Here is a 16737-nt window from a genome sequence, read left to right as displayed (position 1 = left end):
AGAAACATTATAAACGTAAGTTTGTAATTGGCATAAAACAAGAGTGGAAAAATAAATTCGACTTGCTGTGACGTAGTATGGTCAGTTCATAGTTGATAATCTTTACAAACCCTCCTAAATTTGCAGCATTGGTTTGTAATTAGTGGGGACAAAGTCTTGCAGTAATATCGACATTCACAGTTTACAATCCTCGTAAATTTATTAATTCACTTTATGCTCATTGTGAACAAAGCTTTGATTGGCAGGTTTAATATAATCACAGCTAGAGGATCAGTTCATAAAAAGAGAAAAGTTATAGATTATAAATTTGCAGCTGATATAAAAAGAGTAGATGAAGTAAATCCTCGCTGTTGTGGTATCATAATGCTAGTTCCCAGATTACAGCCCTCAGGTTTTGCACTTAGTATTGGGGGGGGAAACTTTGCAGTTTTTGGGGAAAAAAAGAAAAAAATGTAGAGATAAATTTGCAGGAATGAAGGCAAATATACGTGTCCCAGAATAATGTTGCAGGATCCAATCTGGGTCAGTTACTGGGATCAGAGGTTTAGTCTTCTGAGCTTTTTGGAGTCATGCTAGATCCCATCTTCAGAGAACTTCTTTCTCACCAGAATGTCTGGTTAGCAGCATAAGTTTGCAGTATAAAGAAGAAAGAAGATTTATAGACATAAGTTTGCAGTATAAAATATAGAGAGAAGTAAATGCTATATTGCTGTGGTGTTGTGATGTTTGCCTCCTCTCCCTTTGGCATGACAAAGGGAAGCCTTTCTCAGTGGAACGCATCTGAGTAAAACATTGCATCCAAATAAAACTTTGTTTCCCACAAAGTCTTCTCTCCAAGTCTGGTCATTTCTTCATTTATACATGGACTTTGCACTTCTGAATTTCTTTAAGTTTTTTTTTTATCAGTTCTGCCTGAACTTTCAAGGTGGGACCAGATTGATGAAGAATTACAGGTAGATTACAGAAGAAATTTCAGGTAAGTCAAGGACTGTAACCTACCTGTAATTGGTTGTTTAACAACTGTTCAAAGTTACACCAAACCTCCCTGAGGGCACTTACGAACTGGATTCAAAGTTGTGAACCCTACCCCTGCACCATCACATGTCCACTTTGAGCACTTAGCAGCCAGACTGCATTTACGGCTGTTTGCAGCATTCTGTAATCACGTGATTATGTTTTATGACGTTTTTGCTGAAACCCAGCATTTACTTCAGGCAAATCATTGCTTCACTTAAGGACAGTGGCAGTCATTTTTCATCTGTGTTGGTCACTTAATTACCACCACAAAAAATTGTAAAATTGGGTCAGTCATATGGATTTATGACCGAAATTTGTTATGGCCATGATGGGCAGTCATATGACCAGCTATCTGTGCTAGCTAAGATATATATAGGTAGCCTTTGAGTTATGATTGATTCATTACAGTCATAACTCAAAGGCTACCTATATATCTTAGCTAGCACAGATAGCTGGTGACCCCTGGTGACCACATCTCACTAATACAAGATCCCGGGATATCTTGTAAACACAAAGCATTCTAAGATCTTTAGATCAGGTTGAATATGCCATTTTAATACTGTTTAATTCTATTGTTTTTTTAGCATTACCGGTAGTATTAGATCCTCACATAATTGGTAGCACTTCAGGCAGCAAAACAATTATTTGTTTACAATCTATTGTTTACATCCACGTATTGTACCCTGCTTCAATATTTCTAATAATAAAAAGCAGTTTAGCATACAATTATATGAAAGAAATAACAAATGTTTGTATTTTGACATATTTCAGTATTTGCCACAGAATTTGAGTTTTACTGGAACATTTTGTTGGACTTTTTAGCAATTGTTGTTGTCAATTCCAACCCATTTATAAGCATGAATTGTTGGCAAGTCCTGTACCAAACTATAAGATGGAAACAAAATCTCTTTTGTTGTAATATGGGGACCAAAGAATGTGTGGTGAGATTTCCATATGTGAAGCAATCACGAAGAAATAAAGGACAGATTATTTACTATTTGTTTTTATTCGCATATATATAACTGCTTGCCCTTTTAGGATAATTGTCTCTCCACCTACGAAACAGTTTCTAAGTTATTATATTTCAAGACACATCAAAATACATACAAAATTATAAACTTAATTTACAAAGATAACAATAAATACAACACACATTCCTACTCTGGGATTGTTAAAAACAACACAGATGTGAGATAAATATTATGAATAAATGAAATACAAGTGAATTGAAGTTATAAAAGTAGTAGTAATAGATATAAGATATATTCAAATGAACAAAATTAACTCAAACAGAGATAGACTTAAGAGAGATTTTGGTCTTTTCTATGGGGTAACAGAAATGTGAAACATATTTTTTTAAACCACAGTTGATTTTACTGCTGTGTTTACCCAAAAGGCAAATTAGTTCCATTCCCCCAAATGAATTTATTTAAATTGGGACAGCCATCATAAATGTGTAAATACAAAATGATATCTTTTTCCATGTCTTTTGTAGGGTTCTTTAAGTTGAAGGACATCACCCTTGGAGTAAACAAGGTTGTCTGTATCTCTAGTATTCACTCATTTCTTTCTTTCTTTTTTATATGTGTGGCAGGGATTTAACTTGTCCTCTTCTGCAAGGCAGCTGTTCTACCCCTGAAATTTGATCTTTTCCCATCTTATTGCTAGCCCCAGTCTGTCACTTGGGATATACCGTCTTAGATTGATAAGGGCAACCAGAAATATTTTCATTCCTGGGGGTGGGGATTGAAACAAGAAGAAACTTAAGGGAACCGGTTTGAAAGGTGTATCTAATTTCCCCGATACTAGATTAGCTTACAAAACTGGATTGCTTTCGGAAGAGGGGTGTGTGATGTTGTGAGGCTCTGTTTGCAACATCTGTCAAAAGAGCAGTAAGGCTATTCCCTGGGATACAGGTGCCAACCACGTGTGCATTGTGTAAGGGAGCTCAAAAATACGAAAAAGACTGCTGTGGAGTGTGACAAAAAGGAACAACCTAATGGAATTTGAAACTCTTCTTATTTCCACAGCTGACAGGACTATAAAGATTCTAGTTCTGTTTTCTTTTGCTTCTTTTTTTTATCATTGGGATTTGAGATAGAAGATAAGAAGTCTGTGAGAATATGGATCTCTAGCCATGTCCAATCCAGGGCTAAACTTGAGTGATCTCTTACTGGGAGAATGAGTCTCCCAATGCCATTAATTTTACTTCAAAACATCCAACAGTCTTTTTTTATTGATAAAGAGACTCTTAGGATGAAGCAAGAACTGTGAAGGTTCTAACATTCTCAACTTACACTGGAAATGCAGGAATTACAGTGCATCAAAATAGTAGTCCTCTTTCAGGAGTCAGGAATCTTTGGAAGCAATGGGTTCCATTGCATAATAAAAGAATGTTATTCTTTTATTATGCAATGGAACCCATTGCTTCCAAAGATGGAAGGGACCTTGAAGGTCTTCTAGTCCAACCCCCTGGTCAAGCAGGAAGTTCTATACCATTTCAGACAAATGGTTGGCCAATCTTTTCTTAAAAACCTTCAGTGTTGCGAGTACCCACAACTAAAGGAAGCCCGGTTAATTGTTCTAGCAATTACTCCTTAGTTCTAGGTTGCTTTTCTCCTTGATTAGTTTCCATCCATTGCTTCTTGCCCTGCCTTCAGGTGCTTTGGAGAATAGGTTGACCCCCACTTGTTTGTTGCAGCCCCTGAGATATTGGAATACTATATATATCTTTATCTTTATTAGACTTATATACCGCCCTTCTCCCGTAGGACTCAGGGCGGTTCACAAGGTTTTTAAAATAACAATACAACAATTACAAAAATTAAGAACAGTTAAAATGATTACATTTAGACCTATATATATATATAGTACATATAGGGAGCAATATTTTTTTAGCAATATATATGTGTCTGAAGATGGTGGCTTTGTAGAATATTAACTTTCTGCTCACTTTTTAAATTAAAATAATATAAAATATAAAATTACATGAAAGCCAAAATAAAAATAAAACATTTAAAAACTGGGGATTTTTTTAAAAATAACATCTACTAAAAGAACCTTGCAAAACAGAAGTGTGTCTTGGGCATCATACAAAGAAAAAACATGTTTCTCAGAATAACAATAAAATGGTAATTGGAAGCTCATCTTCTCTAGCTTGTCAGTTGGGAGCTGTACTCACGTTGGTCCTTAATGGTGTCCACATGTTCACCATTTCCCCTTGCCAGCATACTGGGACAAGAACTCCCACGTTCCTAGCAATGAAATGGCTTATGCTATCAGGGACATTTTTTCCTCCTTAGCAGATTTTCTTTACAGACATAAAAGATGGAAGAAATGGTGGAAAAGGGGAATTGGAAGAAGTTTCATTTCTAAGAAAAGGTGATGGTGCAAACCCCCAACACACACACACACACACACACACACACACACTTTTAATATGCTTGAAACATTTTTGGAATATTACTGAAGTTTCTCACCAACAAGGAGAAATTTATGACTGAAAAAATCCACTATCCATTCTCAGACTGGGGTGGAATTAAATATTCCTCTAACATGGAACCAAAAACTGAGATCTACAGAAAAAGGTAATTTTCATTTTGCTGCAATGGCGGATAAGGCAGAGGTAAACCAAGTCTAGAATTTCAGGCAGATAGACTTGGAGATGGGCGTGCAAATGCAATGGAGACCATGATTTTTGAGGAATAGATGCTGACTTCCAATCCCTTACAGGCAGTCCTCGACTTACAGCCACAACTGGGAGCAGAATTTCCATTGCTAAGCAAGGCAGTTGTTAAGTGAGACATGCACTTTTCCCCCACAGTTGTTAAGTGAATCACTGCAGTTGTTCAATTGAATCTGCCTTGACCCGTTAATTTTGCTTGCTGAAAGCCAGCTGAGAAAGTTGCAAATGTCAATCAAATGCCTTGGAATGCTGCAACCATCATAATGACATGCCAGTTGCCTAATGCCTGAAATTTGACCACAGGAATCTGCAGTGGTCGTAAGTGGAAGGACCAGCTGTAAGTCACTTTTTCCAGTGTTGTTGCTAAATAAATGATTGTAATTCGAGCGCTGCCAGTACTGCTGATTACTGCTACCTCAGAAACCTTTTATCTCAAATACTGTGTTTTCCCAAAAATAAGACCCAACCAGATCAGGACACTTGTAATATAAGCCCCACTCCAAAAATAAGCCCAGGTTAAGATCATCAGACACACAGACACATTTAGTACCGTATTTCTCCAAAAATAAGACCTAGCCAGAAAATAAGCCCTAATGCGTCTTTTGGAGCAAAAATTAATATAAGACCTGGTCTTATTTTCAGGGAAACATGATAGCCCGGAAAACTGTGTTTGAAAAAGGATGGGGGAAAAAACCCTTAAACAATTCCTTCTTTATCTCCCCTGTATCAGCTACAGCTTAATCAATCAACAGTGAACAATTAACCCGTAGAATGGCTTGCCTTCAGAAGTTGTAGGTGCTTCATCACTGGAGGCTTTTAAGAAAAGATTGGACAGCCACCTGTCTGAAATGGTATTGGGTCTCCTGCTTGAACAGAGGGTTGGACTAGAAGACCTCCAAGGTCCCTTCCATGTCTATTCTGACAGAGTGTTTGAAAAAGCAGCACACTTGTTGTCAGATCAAAACTGGCCTTGATGGAGGCCAGTCTAACAATCATACAAAAGAAACAGGACCATGAGTAATTGAGTTCAATGTTAAGGACAGACCTGTTTTCTATTTACTCAAGCTGCTACTGTGCCAGTCTAACAATCATGCAAAAGAAACAGGACCATGAGTAATTGAGTTTAAAGTTAAGGACAGACTTGTTTTCTATTTACTCAAGCTGCTACCATGCTATATCAACTTTTGTGGACTTTACAAATATCAAATGCAATCTTCAAAAATTACTCAAACAAATCCCATAGACATTTGGAGAGATAGGACCCTTTAGTTATGAAGTAGTGAATTACTGAATAGTGAGCTAAGTCATAGATGATCATCTATTAGATACACTGGTTGGCAGGTGCATAGCTTCAAAATTTATTTTATAAGCAACTTTATACATACTAAAATATAGTTGTCTATGTTCAAATAAATGTGACAGCGATAGATTTGCTTTTCTTCTGTGACTTCCATCAAAGGAGATTCAGTTTTTCAGAATGACTACCCTAGAAAGGAGAAAGTATCAAAAGGGAGATTCATAAGTATTACATTTATGGAGCAGTTGCAACCGCAAAATTGCTCCAGGGCCTTGTTTTAAACAAATAAATATGATTTCATCATGAGCGGAATGAATCAAGTAATTCTTCCTTAATTGAAGGTGGAATTCTACTTAAGTTATCATAGACATTCCTACTCAAACAGAGTCTTTTCCATTAAGGACAGAATACAGTATTAATGAAATATAGGTAATTAGGGTCCCAACAACATGAATTTTTGGTATATAAAAAATGAAGTTTCTTCCTTCACAAATCTGAGAAATTTGAACATGATTGTGCAATGTGGAATTCCCCAAATTGAAAACTCATTTTAAAATGTGATGCAATGAAGAACTAAGCAACTCATTTTATTCCTAGATATGTCAGTTAAATTGTTGCATTAAAAGTGGGAAGAGTAGTTCAAAAGATATTTTCTTTCAAAGGGCAACTGGACTTTAAGATGTTTTGCTTCTCAGCCAAGAAGCTTCTTCAGTTCTGACTGAATGGTGGAGAATGGAAGGATTTATATTCTTTGCAGTCATATGGTCATTAGCTTTCTTTCTGACAGTCAGCTGAGATCACTTGGAGGTTTATCTGTGCCCTCAGGGTCACCTGAATCCTATAGTTTGCCATTTTTTGTTCTGGAAATCCTTTCGTACTCCTGCACAATTTAAAAGAGCATAGCTAAACATCCATGGAGATTCTCAATTGTCCAGGTCTTGGTGTCCCAAAGGTGTTTTCTTTCAAAGGCAACTGGACTTTTTTCAAGCAAAACAAGAAAGTCCAGTTGCCTTTTCAAAGGAAACACTTTTGAGACACTATGACCTGGATGACTGAGAATCTCAGTAGACATTGGGAAAAGTAGTGTTCATATCTCAGCTCAATCTTGAAGGTCACTGAATGGCTTGGTCAGCCGGATCAGCTACATCAACCCTGGATATCAATGGGGTAACAGATTTTGCAATCAGGATTTCCATCCATCCATCCATCCATCCATCCATCCATCCATCCATCCATCCATCCAATCTGCTCTATTTAGTGTATCGCATAGAGTACATAGATAACAATAGTAAAATATATATAAAAGGAGTACATGATACTATGGTACACGTATAATGGAAATTTCCTGCCTAAGCAGTGGGTTGGACTAGAAGACTTCCAAGGTCCTTCCAACTCTGTTATTCTATATTATTCTATGAAATATGTAGTCAATTTTGTAAGGTATGAGCAATTCAAGAAGTGAACCAATGTATTTCAAAATGTAACTTATATTTAGGTTACATTTTGAAATACATTGTACATTTTGAAATACGTTGGTTCGTGAGAATAGAATGTATTCCATATATTAATAACTAGGCCATTTATTCAATTAAGCACAGTTTTTGTTAGTTGGAGAAAATCTGCTTTTCCTCCTGTATAAACTTTCAAATAGCAGCTAGTTATTATATGATCCAGAGGGACGCGGTGGCTCAGTGGGTTAGGACGCTGAGCTTGTTGATCAGAAGGTTGGCAGTTTGGTGGGTCGAATCCCGAGTGCCACATAACAGAGTGAGCACCTGTTATTTGTCCCAGCTTCTGCCAACCTAGCACTTCGAAAGCATGTAAAAATGCAAGTAGAAAAATAGGGACCACTACAGTGGGAAGGTAACAGCGTTCCGTGCGCCTTTGGCGTCTAGTCATGCCGGCTACATGACCACAGAGACATCCTCGGACAAGCGCTGGCTCTTTGGCTTTGAAACGGAGATGAGCACCGGCCCCTAGAGTCGGAAACGACTAGCACGCATGTGCGGGGGAACCTTTACCTTTTATTATATGATGCAGTGTCTGGTGAGGTCTCTTCTATGTACAGTAAATGGAAGCGAGCAATGAATGTAATGAATGTTAGCAATCACTATGTCATTCTGTTGTTTAAAATGCACACTTTTGGTTTTTGGGAGCAGGAAAGAAAGGAGATACTACATTCTTACTTCTTATGACTGCATGCCTGGAGTAATAAGGTTGAGAAAGGAAGCAGCTTTGATTCTGTGAAGCTGGGTTGAAGCCTCCCACAGGAAAATTTCTTTTCAAGCTCCAAATTCTTTCCAGAGCCACTGTCCATAATACATAGAAGAGCATTATTATAATTGTATTATATTGCAACCACAATTGAGACCTGGGATTTAATCAAAAGCAATTGCTAAGTGCAGGGGTAGGCAACCTTGGCTCTTTTATGATTCAAGGACTTCAACTCCCAGAATTCCTAAGCCAGCATAGCTCAGCTTGGAAACCTCTCTCTTTCCCCTCAGCATGGCTGGCTCAGGAATTCTGGGAGTTGAAGTCCACAAGTCATAAAAGAGCCAAGGTTGCCTACCCCTGGCTAAGTGGAACATCACAATTTTATTATCTTACTTCAGCCCCCTTTTTTTGCTTTACGGACCCATAAACAAGGATTGCTTTGAAGCTTATTGGAACACTGTGGGCAAAAAAGAAAAGCTGAAATGCCCCACTTAGGATCCATAATGTTTCATCTGCTCAGGGGCAGGAAGTGGTCCATGGAAGTATACAGGTAGTCCTTAACTTATGACTGCAGTTGGGACTGGAAATCCAGTCATAAATTGTTATGGTTGTAAATTGAGGCTCCCACATGACCAGAAGTGATTTTATGACCTTTTTGGCAACAGTTGTTAAGCAAACGTGATAGCGATTAAGTGAACGGGGTGGTTATAAATGCAAACCCATTCATTTGAATAGGAGGCATTTCTTCCTGGAAACCAGCAAAATATGTCACACACTGCAGTTGTGTAACCACAGAACATCACAACTGGTCATAAAGGTGACAGGTTGGCAAGTGCCCTGCGTGATCATGCAGTGATGGGGGAGGGCTGCACGACTATTTATGATGGTCAGGGGGGTGCTTTATGGGTCTTAAATTCAGCAAGTCTTCCTTTGGATTAATTATCACCTCATAGATCAGCTCCAACTCCAAGAGAACAGATTACACAAATACAGTAGCAAACTTACTCTCCGTGTGATTTTATATATCTCCTGAAGCAGGCCTATATTAAAGTTGAACTTTACTCATATTCCCAACACTTTCTGTTCTTAGAAGTGAGACTTGCCCCATCAGTACCATCAATTCCATAGGGCTTTGAAAAGATAACTAAACACCTGCTTGCAACATTTAAGAGCCAGAGCTAACAAAACCTGCTCCCCTCTGATCTTCAGCCAATCTAATAATTATGGACTGAGGATGGCTTCATACTTCTATACTCTAACTATCCCCAAGTATAGGAGTCTTCTCTCTAGCCCGTTTCAATGTCTTGCCCTCAGCACTAATCGACGGGTGATTTAAGAGACTCCCGATTAGCGAGCGATTATGCCCCTGTGATAGGGCTGAGGTTGAAACTGTGGAGCATGTCTTTTTATACTGCCCTATGTATAACACAGGCAGAACTAAATTACTGTCTCTCCTTAAAATAAACCCTTCTGGTCCCAATGCTAGTAATTTGGTCTTATATTGTTTAGGGATGGCTCCTCATATATTACTTCTCAGGTCTCTAAATTTTTTTTAAGAGCTGTAACTATTAGAGGAGAATGTTGTAATTCCCCTCAGCCAAGGCTTCTGGTGTCCAATTGTCTATGATTTTACTTTTTCCATGTTTACTTTTGTTGAATTTTTGTACTTTGGTCTGTGACCGTAAACAAATAAATAATAAAAAACTAAACACCTGTGGTTTTGCTTGTGGCTGTTTTTGCTGTTACTATTTAAAAAAAATTGGTACCAGTGTTTGGAGTAGATGTTATACTTTTGCAAATTGCTGGAAATCACTAAGGCAGGTTAGTATACGGATGAAATCTTCCCTTTATAAGCACTTCAGAATTTGAATTTCCCCGTTACCTTGTTTTGCAAAGCTTACCTTCTGAAGGGTGTCTAATTCTGCACTCATCTCTCTGAAAATACAGCTCTTCCTCAAGTACTTCCCTAACTCTCCTTGGTGGTTCAACATACACAAACTTCTTCCCTGTTTAAGAAAAGATCATTTGAATGAATGAACTGAGGAATTCGCAATAGTATGCTTGCTTTATCAAAATAGAGTATTAAATCAAACCATATTCTAATATTTTATAAATATTCTAAACATCTTATTATGGCGATAAGACATAATATTTAAGAAAAGTGACCTGAATAATAATCATGCTTTATTTCTTCTTGGAGGAATTTATAAAAACCAAGTTTAGGCATTCAGAACAGGAAATGGAAAAAAAGTTAAGCAAAGCTTCTATTCATATGGCAGAGCAATTATTATCAGACCTAATAATCCATGGAAGAGAGGTCTCTGAGACTGACTTTGGGGCTGGGAAAGAAGCAGAAATATCCCAATATATTGTTAATAATGAACAGGCAAGTATTTCAAGTCCATTAGAAAAGAATGATTAACTCTTCAGTCTTGCATTCTGGAAAAAACAGCTCTCCGTGACCTTCAGAGAATCCACTAATAATTGCTGCAATCTGGGTTTATTCGGTTTCTATGATTCTATGTATTAATCCCTTAATAATAATCCTAGTTAGTAAGACTCATCATGAAGGGTGCTGAGCAGAGCAGAATGGAATTGGATATCAGACTGAATAAAGGTGAAGGTAAAGGTAAAGGTTCCCCCGCACATGTGTGCTAGTCGTTTCCGACTCTAGGGGCCGGTGCTCATCTCCGTTTCAAAGCCGAAGAGCCAGCGCTTGTCCGAGGACGTCTCCGTGGTCATGTGGCCAGCATGACTAGACGCCAAAGGTGCACGGAACGCTGTTACCTTCCCACCGTAGTGGTCCCTATTTTTCTACTTGCATTTTTACGTGCTTTCGAACTGCTAGGTTGGCAGAAGCTGGGACGAGTAACAGGCGCTCACTCTGTTACGCGGCACTCGGGATTCGACCCGCCAAACTGCCGACCTTCTGATCGACAAGCTCAGCGTCCTAACCCACTGAGCCACCGCGTCCCTTGATCAGACTGAATAACCTTTATTAAACCTTAGTAAGACCACATTTGGAATACTGCATCCAGTTTTGAGCACCTCATTTTAAAAAAGATGTTGAGACTCTGGAAAGAGTACAAAGAAGAACTAAGATGATTAAGGGCCTGGAGACTAAAACATGAAGAACGGTTGCAAGATTTGGGCATGGCTAGTCTAGAGAAAAAAAGGACTAGGGGTGACATGATAGCAGTGTTCCAGTATTTGAGGGGCTGCCACAAAGAAGAGGGGGTCAATCTATTTTCCAAAGCACCAGAAGGCAAGACAAGAAACAATGCATGGAAACTAATCAAGGAGAGAAGCAGCAGAGAAATTTCCTGACTGTAAGAACAATTAACCAGTGGAACACCTTGCCTTCAGAGGTTGTGGGTTTACACTTGTCTGAAATGGTATATAGGGTTTCCTGCTTGAGCAGGGGGTTGGAATAGAAGACCTCCAAGGTCCCTTCCAGCTCTATTATTCTATATTCTGTATACTCCTCAAAGTAGGGCATTGTTCTGAGATCCTGGGCTTCAACTTCCATATTGGAGGAGATCAAGTATGGGATGATCTTTATCTCTGTACAAGAGAGAGAACAAACCAGACTTGACTTCAATGGTAACGAGGATCTCACCAGGCCAAAAGCCAGGAGTCTGTGAGTTCTTAGGCATGAAAGCCTGCTGGTGACTTTGGCCAGTCCAATTTTGTCAGATCAACCCACTTCACGGGGTCGTCATTGGGAAAATAGTTGAAAGGAATTATTTTTATTTTACTATGCTGCCCATCTCACCCACAAGGTGACTCCGGGCAGCATGTGTGTCTTCGCCACCTTGAGTTATTTATAAAAATAAGGCACGGTATCATTCCTCAATAATAATTTGGCTGATCTCAAAAAGCTTGGCACAAGAGAACTCCTTAACATTTGGAAATCTGAAGGCGGTGGATTCGGTTGGGAAATTGAAAACAACAACAACGACAACATCCAAGCATAAGTGAATGGGCAAACTGCTTCTGTACTGTTGCCAAGACAACGACAGGGACATGCCCATGATGTCACCAGCAGTCCCCTTTTAAAGAGGCAAGAGGGAATTCTCCAGCCACTGGCACAGACACGGCTGGGCGCAAGGAGGCCACTGATCCACGGCAGGATGGCACGTAGGTCCTTCCGTCACAGACTGCACCCCTCACTTCATTCTGCAAACTGTTCTCCCAACAGTTCTCCCCAGGGCTTTTTTTTTGTCATAGAATGCCCAGAACGGAGTTCCTGCACCTTTTTTTGGATGGAACCTTGTAGGCTAGGCAAGGCGGGGTTGTATGACATTTATTTATTTTATTTGTTTTAATTCCATTTATATCCCGCCCTTCTCCGAAGACTCAGGGCGGCTTACAAGCTTAGCAGTAGCCTTCATTCTATGTCAGGGGTCGGCAACCTCGGCTCTTTTATGACTCGTGGACTTCAACTCCCAGAATTCCTGAGCCAGCATAGCTGGCTCAGGAATTCTGGGAGTTGAAGTCCACGAGTCATAAAAGAGCCGAGGTTGCCTACCCCTGTTCTATGTATATGCCTGCTTATTAGGGCTTTCACACACACCCCAAGCGGCATTATTACAAAGTCAGCTTAATTGCCCCCAACAATCTGGGTCCTCATGGCTGAGTTCCGGCACCTTTTTCTTTTACAAAAAAAAAGAAAAAAAGAAAAAGCACTGGTTCTCCCCAACAGGGGCTTTCTCAGCCCGCCGAGAGAGAAGCCTTTACCCCCATTTGGTTTCCACCCACCCACCCTGGGTGGCCCATTTGTTTCCAGTTGCTGGGGCTGAAGCCCCCCCAACCCCAACCCCAACCCCAACCCGGAGATCATCTCCACTCCGTGGATAAAAGCAAGCACGGGAGGAAGAGTCTCGCTCCTCCAGGCGTTGGAGAGGCTCTCCGGCTGCAGGGGACCTTCCACCCGGGGCGCGCGCGCGCGAGCCCCCCCCCCACTCCCACTCACAGGGTTGCCCCTCGTCGTTGCTCTCGCCGTAGAGCCGGCTGCCCGAGTCTCCCGCCTTGGGCTCCAGCGGTTCCCCGCTCGACGCTCGCATGTTGTTGTCTCGTCCTCGGCGGCTGCTGCTCCTGCTTGCTCCTGCCAGCCGCGCCCAGGCCAGCGGCACGCGCAGGCTGGTTGCCATAGGAGCCCAAGGTTGCCGCTGCTGCTGCTGCTGCTGCTGCAGGGGGGAGTGGCGGAGGAGGAAGAGGAGGAGGAGGAGGAGGAGAAGAAGAAGAAGGAGCCGGTGCTTTTTTTGCCTGCACCACCCGGCAGAGAGGCGTGGCTCCAAGCTGGGCGGAGCTAAGAGGGAAGCGCCCTCGCCCCGGCTCGGAGGAGTGCCGAGTCCAGCGGCCTCGAGCGGGGGCGATCCCGGGTTGCCTCGGCAACGCAGGCCACGCCCGAAGCCCACCGGGTGGCTGACCCGAAGTCTTCTTCCCCAACCTGTCGCCCTCTAATTATTGGGATTAACACCTCCTCCCCCCCCCCGCTCCCTCCACCCAGCAGCTTCTAGCAAGCCAGGGTGGGCAAAATCCAGGCTGGCTGAAAGATTATCTAGGTCAGGGGTCTTCAAACTCGGCCCTTCTATGACTTGTGGACTTCAACTCCCAGAATTCCTCAGCCACCATGCCTGGCTGAGGAATGCTGGCAGTTGAAGTCCACAAGTCATAAAAGGGCCGAGTTTGAAGACCCCTGATCTAGGTGGTGAAGGCCAATTTAGTGTCCTGAATGGTGGCCACTTTGGAACAGGGTCGTCTTTGGGGCCTGCAGGTGGTTTTCAAGCTACTGGTTGGAGGAGCTAACTGCCAAGTTGCATGATCAATCGCCAAGATCTCTTCATCAAGCAAAGCTGGTTTGGGTACCCAGTGATGAGAGCAGGACACGCACCCAATCACCCCAAAGAGAAAATTACCTTGGCAAATACAGGAAGAACTCAGTACAAATTTACTAGTCTGACAGAGGCAGCCTGAGGCTAAATAAACAAACACTTAACACACACTGGCTACAAAGTATCAAGTCTAAACCACAGGAATGCAGAACCAGCTAACTGCAATTAGGATTGACAGGATTAAAATAGGGTCCATGCACTAAAAGGTACATGACAATAAAATAATCACACCAGATCCATCCTGGAGCAAAGATTAACACTTTCTTTTAGACCGAATTGATAAAGAAATTAACCCAACAATAGACACTGATGGATAAATTAGAAAAGACAAATTTTAAACTCACCGAATCGGAAATGACAATTTTGGAAACCATGAAAGGGTATAAGAACTCATGTTTGAGGACCATTCTATCTAGCTAGCCGGGGATTCATGCTGAATTGTCACTCAACTTTAATCTCCGTGATTAGCTGGCATCATGTTCTATTTGTCCTTCTCTGCGTTGTTTGCCAAAATCCCGGCTGAAATAGCCTGAACGGGAGAATTCCTCCCAACACCAGGAAATTTCTTTGGAGGTCTTAAGTCATGTCTGCCAGAGGTTTATTTTGGGCAATATTAGAATAGTGTGCAGACAAAAACATTTTGTTCTGCCAGGCTGTGACAAAGGAAGTATCACCTGCAGAATATGGATGAAAATATTAGGGAGCTAACTATGCTTGAAGGGAAAGCATTTGGTCACAGGCCAATGAAGGAAAAAGTATTCCAGGAAGAATGAGCCAATGACTTAGAAAGCAAGCTATGTTTCTGGTCCAGACAACGTGCAGTGAAAATCAGCTAGGAAGTGCCATCGAAAGAAGAGGTGTTACACAATCCTACCTTTTTGCTTGAATCTTCTTAGATAGGAAAAGATCTCTACAAAATAATCAAAAATTATTAAAAATGATACTATTCAGACATTTCAGACGTGAGAAACAAAGAAGTTTAAAAATATAAGGTTTCAATTGTTTAACAAATAAGGGATTAGTCAAGCCAAAACTGCACATAGGCACTGAATTCCAGGAAGCTTGGCTATAGGAGACACTTAAGCTTAGCAATTGAAACCTTAAAGGGGGAACAGTAAACAGAAATTTGAATTGATGTAATCAAACAAAGGGAGGGATAATGTATTCTGACTAGGCATCTGGGACAGATTGTGTGTGGTCTCTGGTTTAGGATCCACCGCGCTTTGCAAACTGCTTTTTTATTTTCTGCAGAATAAAACTCTTTTCTTACCAGTCCAATTTTGTTGGTGTTTTAATTCTGTTTCCAACATAGATACTGGGAATGTGACTGTACCTACATCTATTTCAGAAAAATATACATTAATAAAGATGCTTGATAAAGATCCAATAATGTTTTACTACTAGGGACAGCAGATGGTATTTGTTTATTTGTGAAATTTATTTGCTGCCTACCTCACCATGCGGCTACTCTAGGCAGCTTATGATAATAAGGAATTGAAGCGTGAAAATGAGAAGTAAAATAAAATAAAACAAACAACAAAAAAGAAAAAGAAAATACATCAGTATAATAACAAAAAAGATGAACAGGTGGAAATTATCAGATTATAATTATCAGATTAACTGTGAAACGAGTTTATTGGAGCTCATTACTATGGATTTTGCACGCAATAGATCAGATTTCCATGGAAATCAATATTACTTGTGTAAAGTGACATGTGATTGGGTTCAGGCAATTATTAACTCATTCTTGAGTGGGTGGTGGTCCCAGCTTCTCTTTTGAGGTGGTGGTTCATTTTCATCCAAGAAACCCTCACTGGACTTAATTATACCGTACCGGATAATTTTCAAATTTTCCATCTTCCCCCTTTGAGGGAAAGTTGTAGAGAAGGTAACTGTGCTGCACCTATGAAGTCCAGAAAGAAATGGATTATCTGTTAATTTGGGTATAATATTGAGACTGCGTTGATCATAGTTGCAGATGGCCTCTGGAGGCCTCAGGATGGGACCTGCAAAATGTATCCTGAGCTTCCTTCCTTCCGTCGAGATCAGTACATTGATCACGGTATCCCTCTGGACCAGTGTAGGATAGGAATGGAGTCATAGTATTGCAGTGGTTCTCCTCCTTCCAAAGCCGGTTCCAGTCAGTGTTTGTAGGGCGAAAGAGGCTGAGAGTCCTGCTTTGACATATTCCTCAGAGCACCATCCTCTTTGGCTATTCCTTTTTAAATCTGAATGAAACCCTGGAGACACAGAAGATTTGGCTGTTCCCACAGACATTGAGTCAAAGTGTTGAGTGAGCCAGAGAGATATTTTTAAGAAGCATTTTATGGAACTGAGTGATCGTCCAGAGCTGCTAGCAGTTTAGTTTTTCAGATCTGAGGCATTGATTTGATTTTAATTTTGCTGTAAGCCGCTCAGAATAATTATAAATTGGGCATGTATATCAACAGGAGAAATAAATCAGTAAAGAAAATTTAAGAGTTGGAGAATCCTGGGAGTCATTTTATGATATAACTAGCGGTCTTTCTTCAGGTAGAAATATCTTTTCGACAGATCAACAATATTCTTTGGAAAAACTGAGGCACCTTAATGGGTTTTTGGACTGGTTTAAATTTGTGGAATAACTT

At 40.5% G+C, this 16737-nt stretch overlaps 1 protein-coding gene across 2 annotated transcripts; it reads right to left on the bottom strand.

Annotated features, from left to right (window-relative positions):
- Positions 1-2010: 2010 nt before the first annotated feature.
- On the bottom strand, positions 2011-15683 carry LOC308667955 (uncharacterized protein C11orf97 homolog). Of its 2 annotated transcripts, XM_081327593.1 has the most exons (5): positions 14985-15683; positions 13189-13402; positions 10115-10219; positions 8186-8308; positions 2011-6188 (listed from the first exon to the last, which is right to left on the bottom strand). In XM_081327593.1, the coding sequence occupies exons 2-5, from the start codon at positions 13364-13366 to the stop codon at positions 6184-6186; spliced, it is 411 nt and encodes a 136-aa protein (XP_081183719.1). In that variant the 5' UTR covers positions 13367-13402; positions 14985-15683; the 3' UTR covers positions 2011-6183. The 2 variants fall into 2 exon arrangements, with proteins under 2 accessions (XP_081183719.1, XP_081183718.1); XM_081327592.1 differs by lacking the exon at positions 14985-15683 and having other exon boundaries at positions 13189-13704.
- Between the last annotated feature and the right edge of the window lie 1054 nt (positions 15684-16737).

The sequence above is a fragment of the Vipera berus genome (genome assembly GCF_964194415.1).
Source record: "Vipera berus genome assembly, chromosome: 4".
NCBI classification, from domain to species: Eukaryota; Metazoa; Chordata; class Lepidosauria; order Squamata; family Viperidae; genus Vipera; species Vipera berus.
Note: the sequence above shows the minus strand (reverse complement) of the source record. Positions and strands in the feature narration are given on the sequence as shown.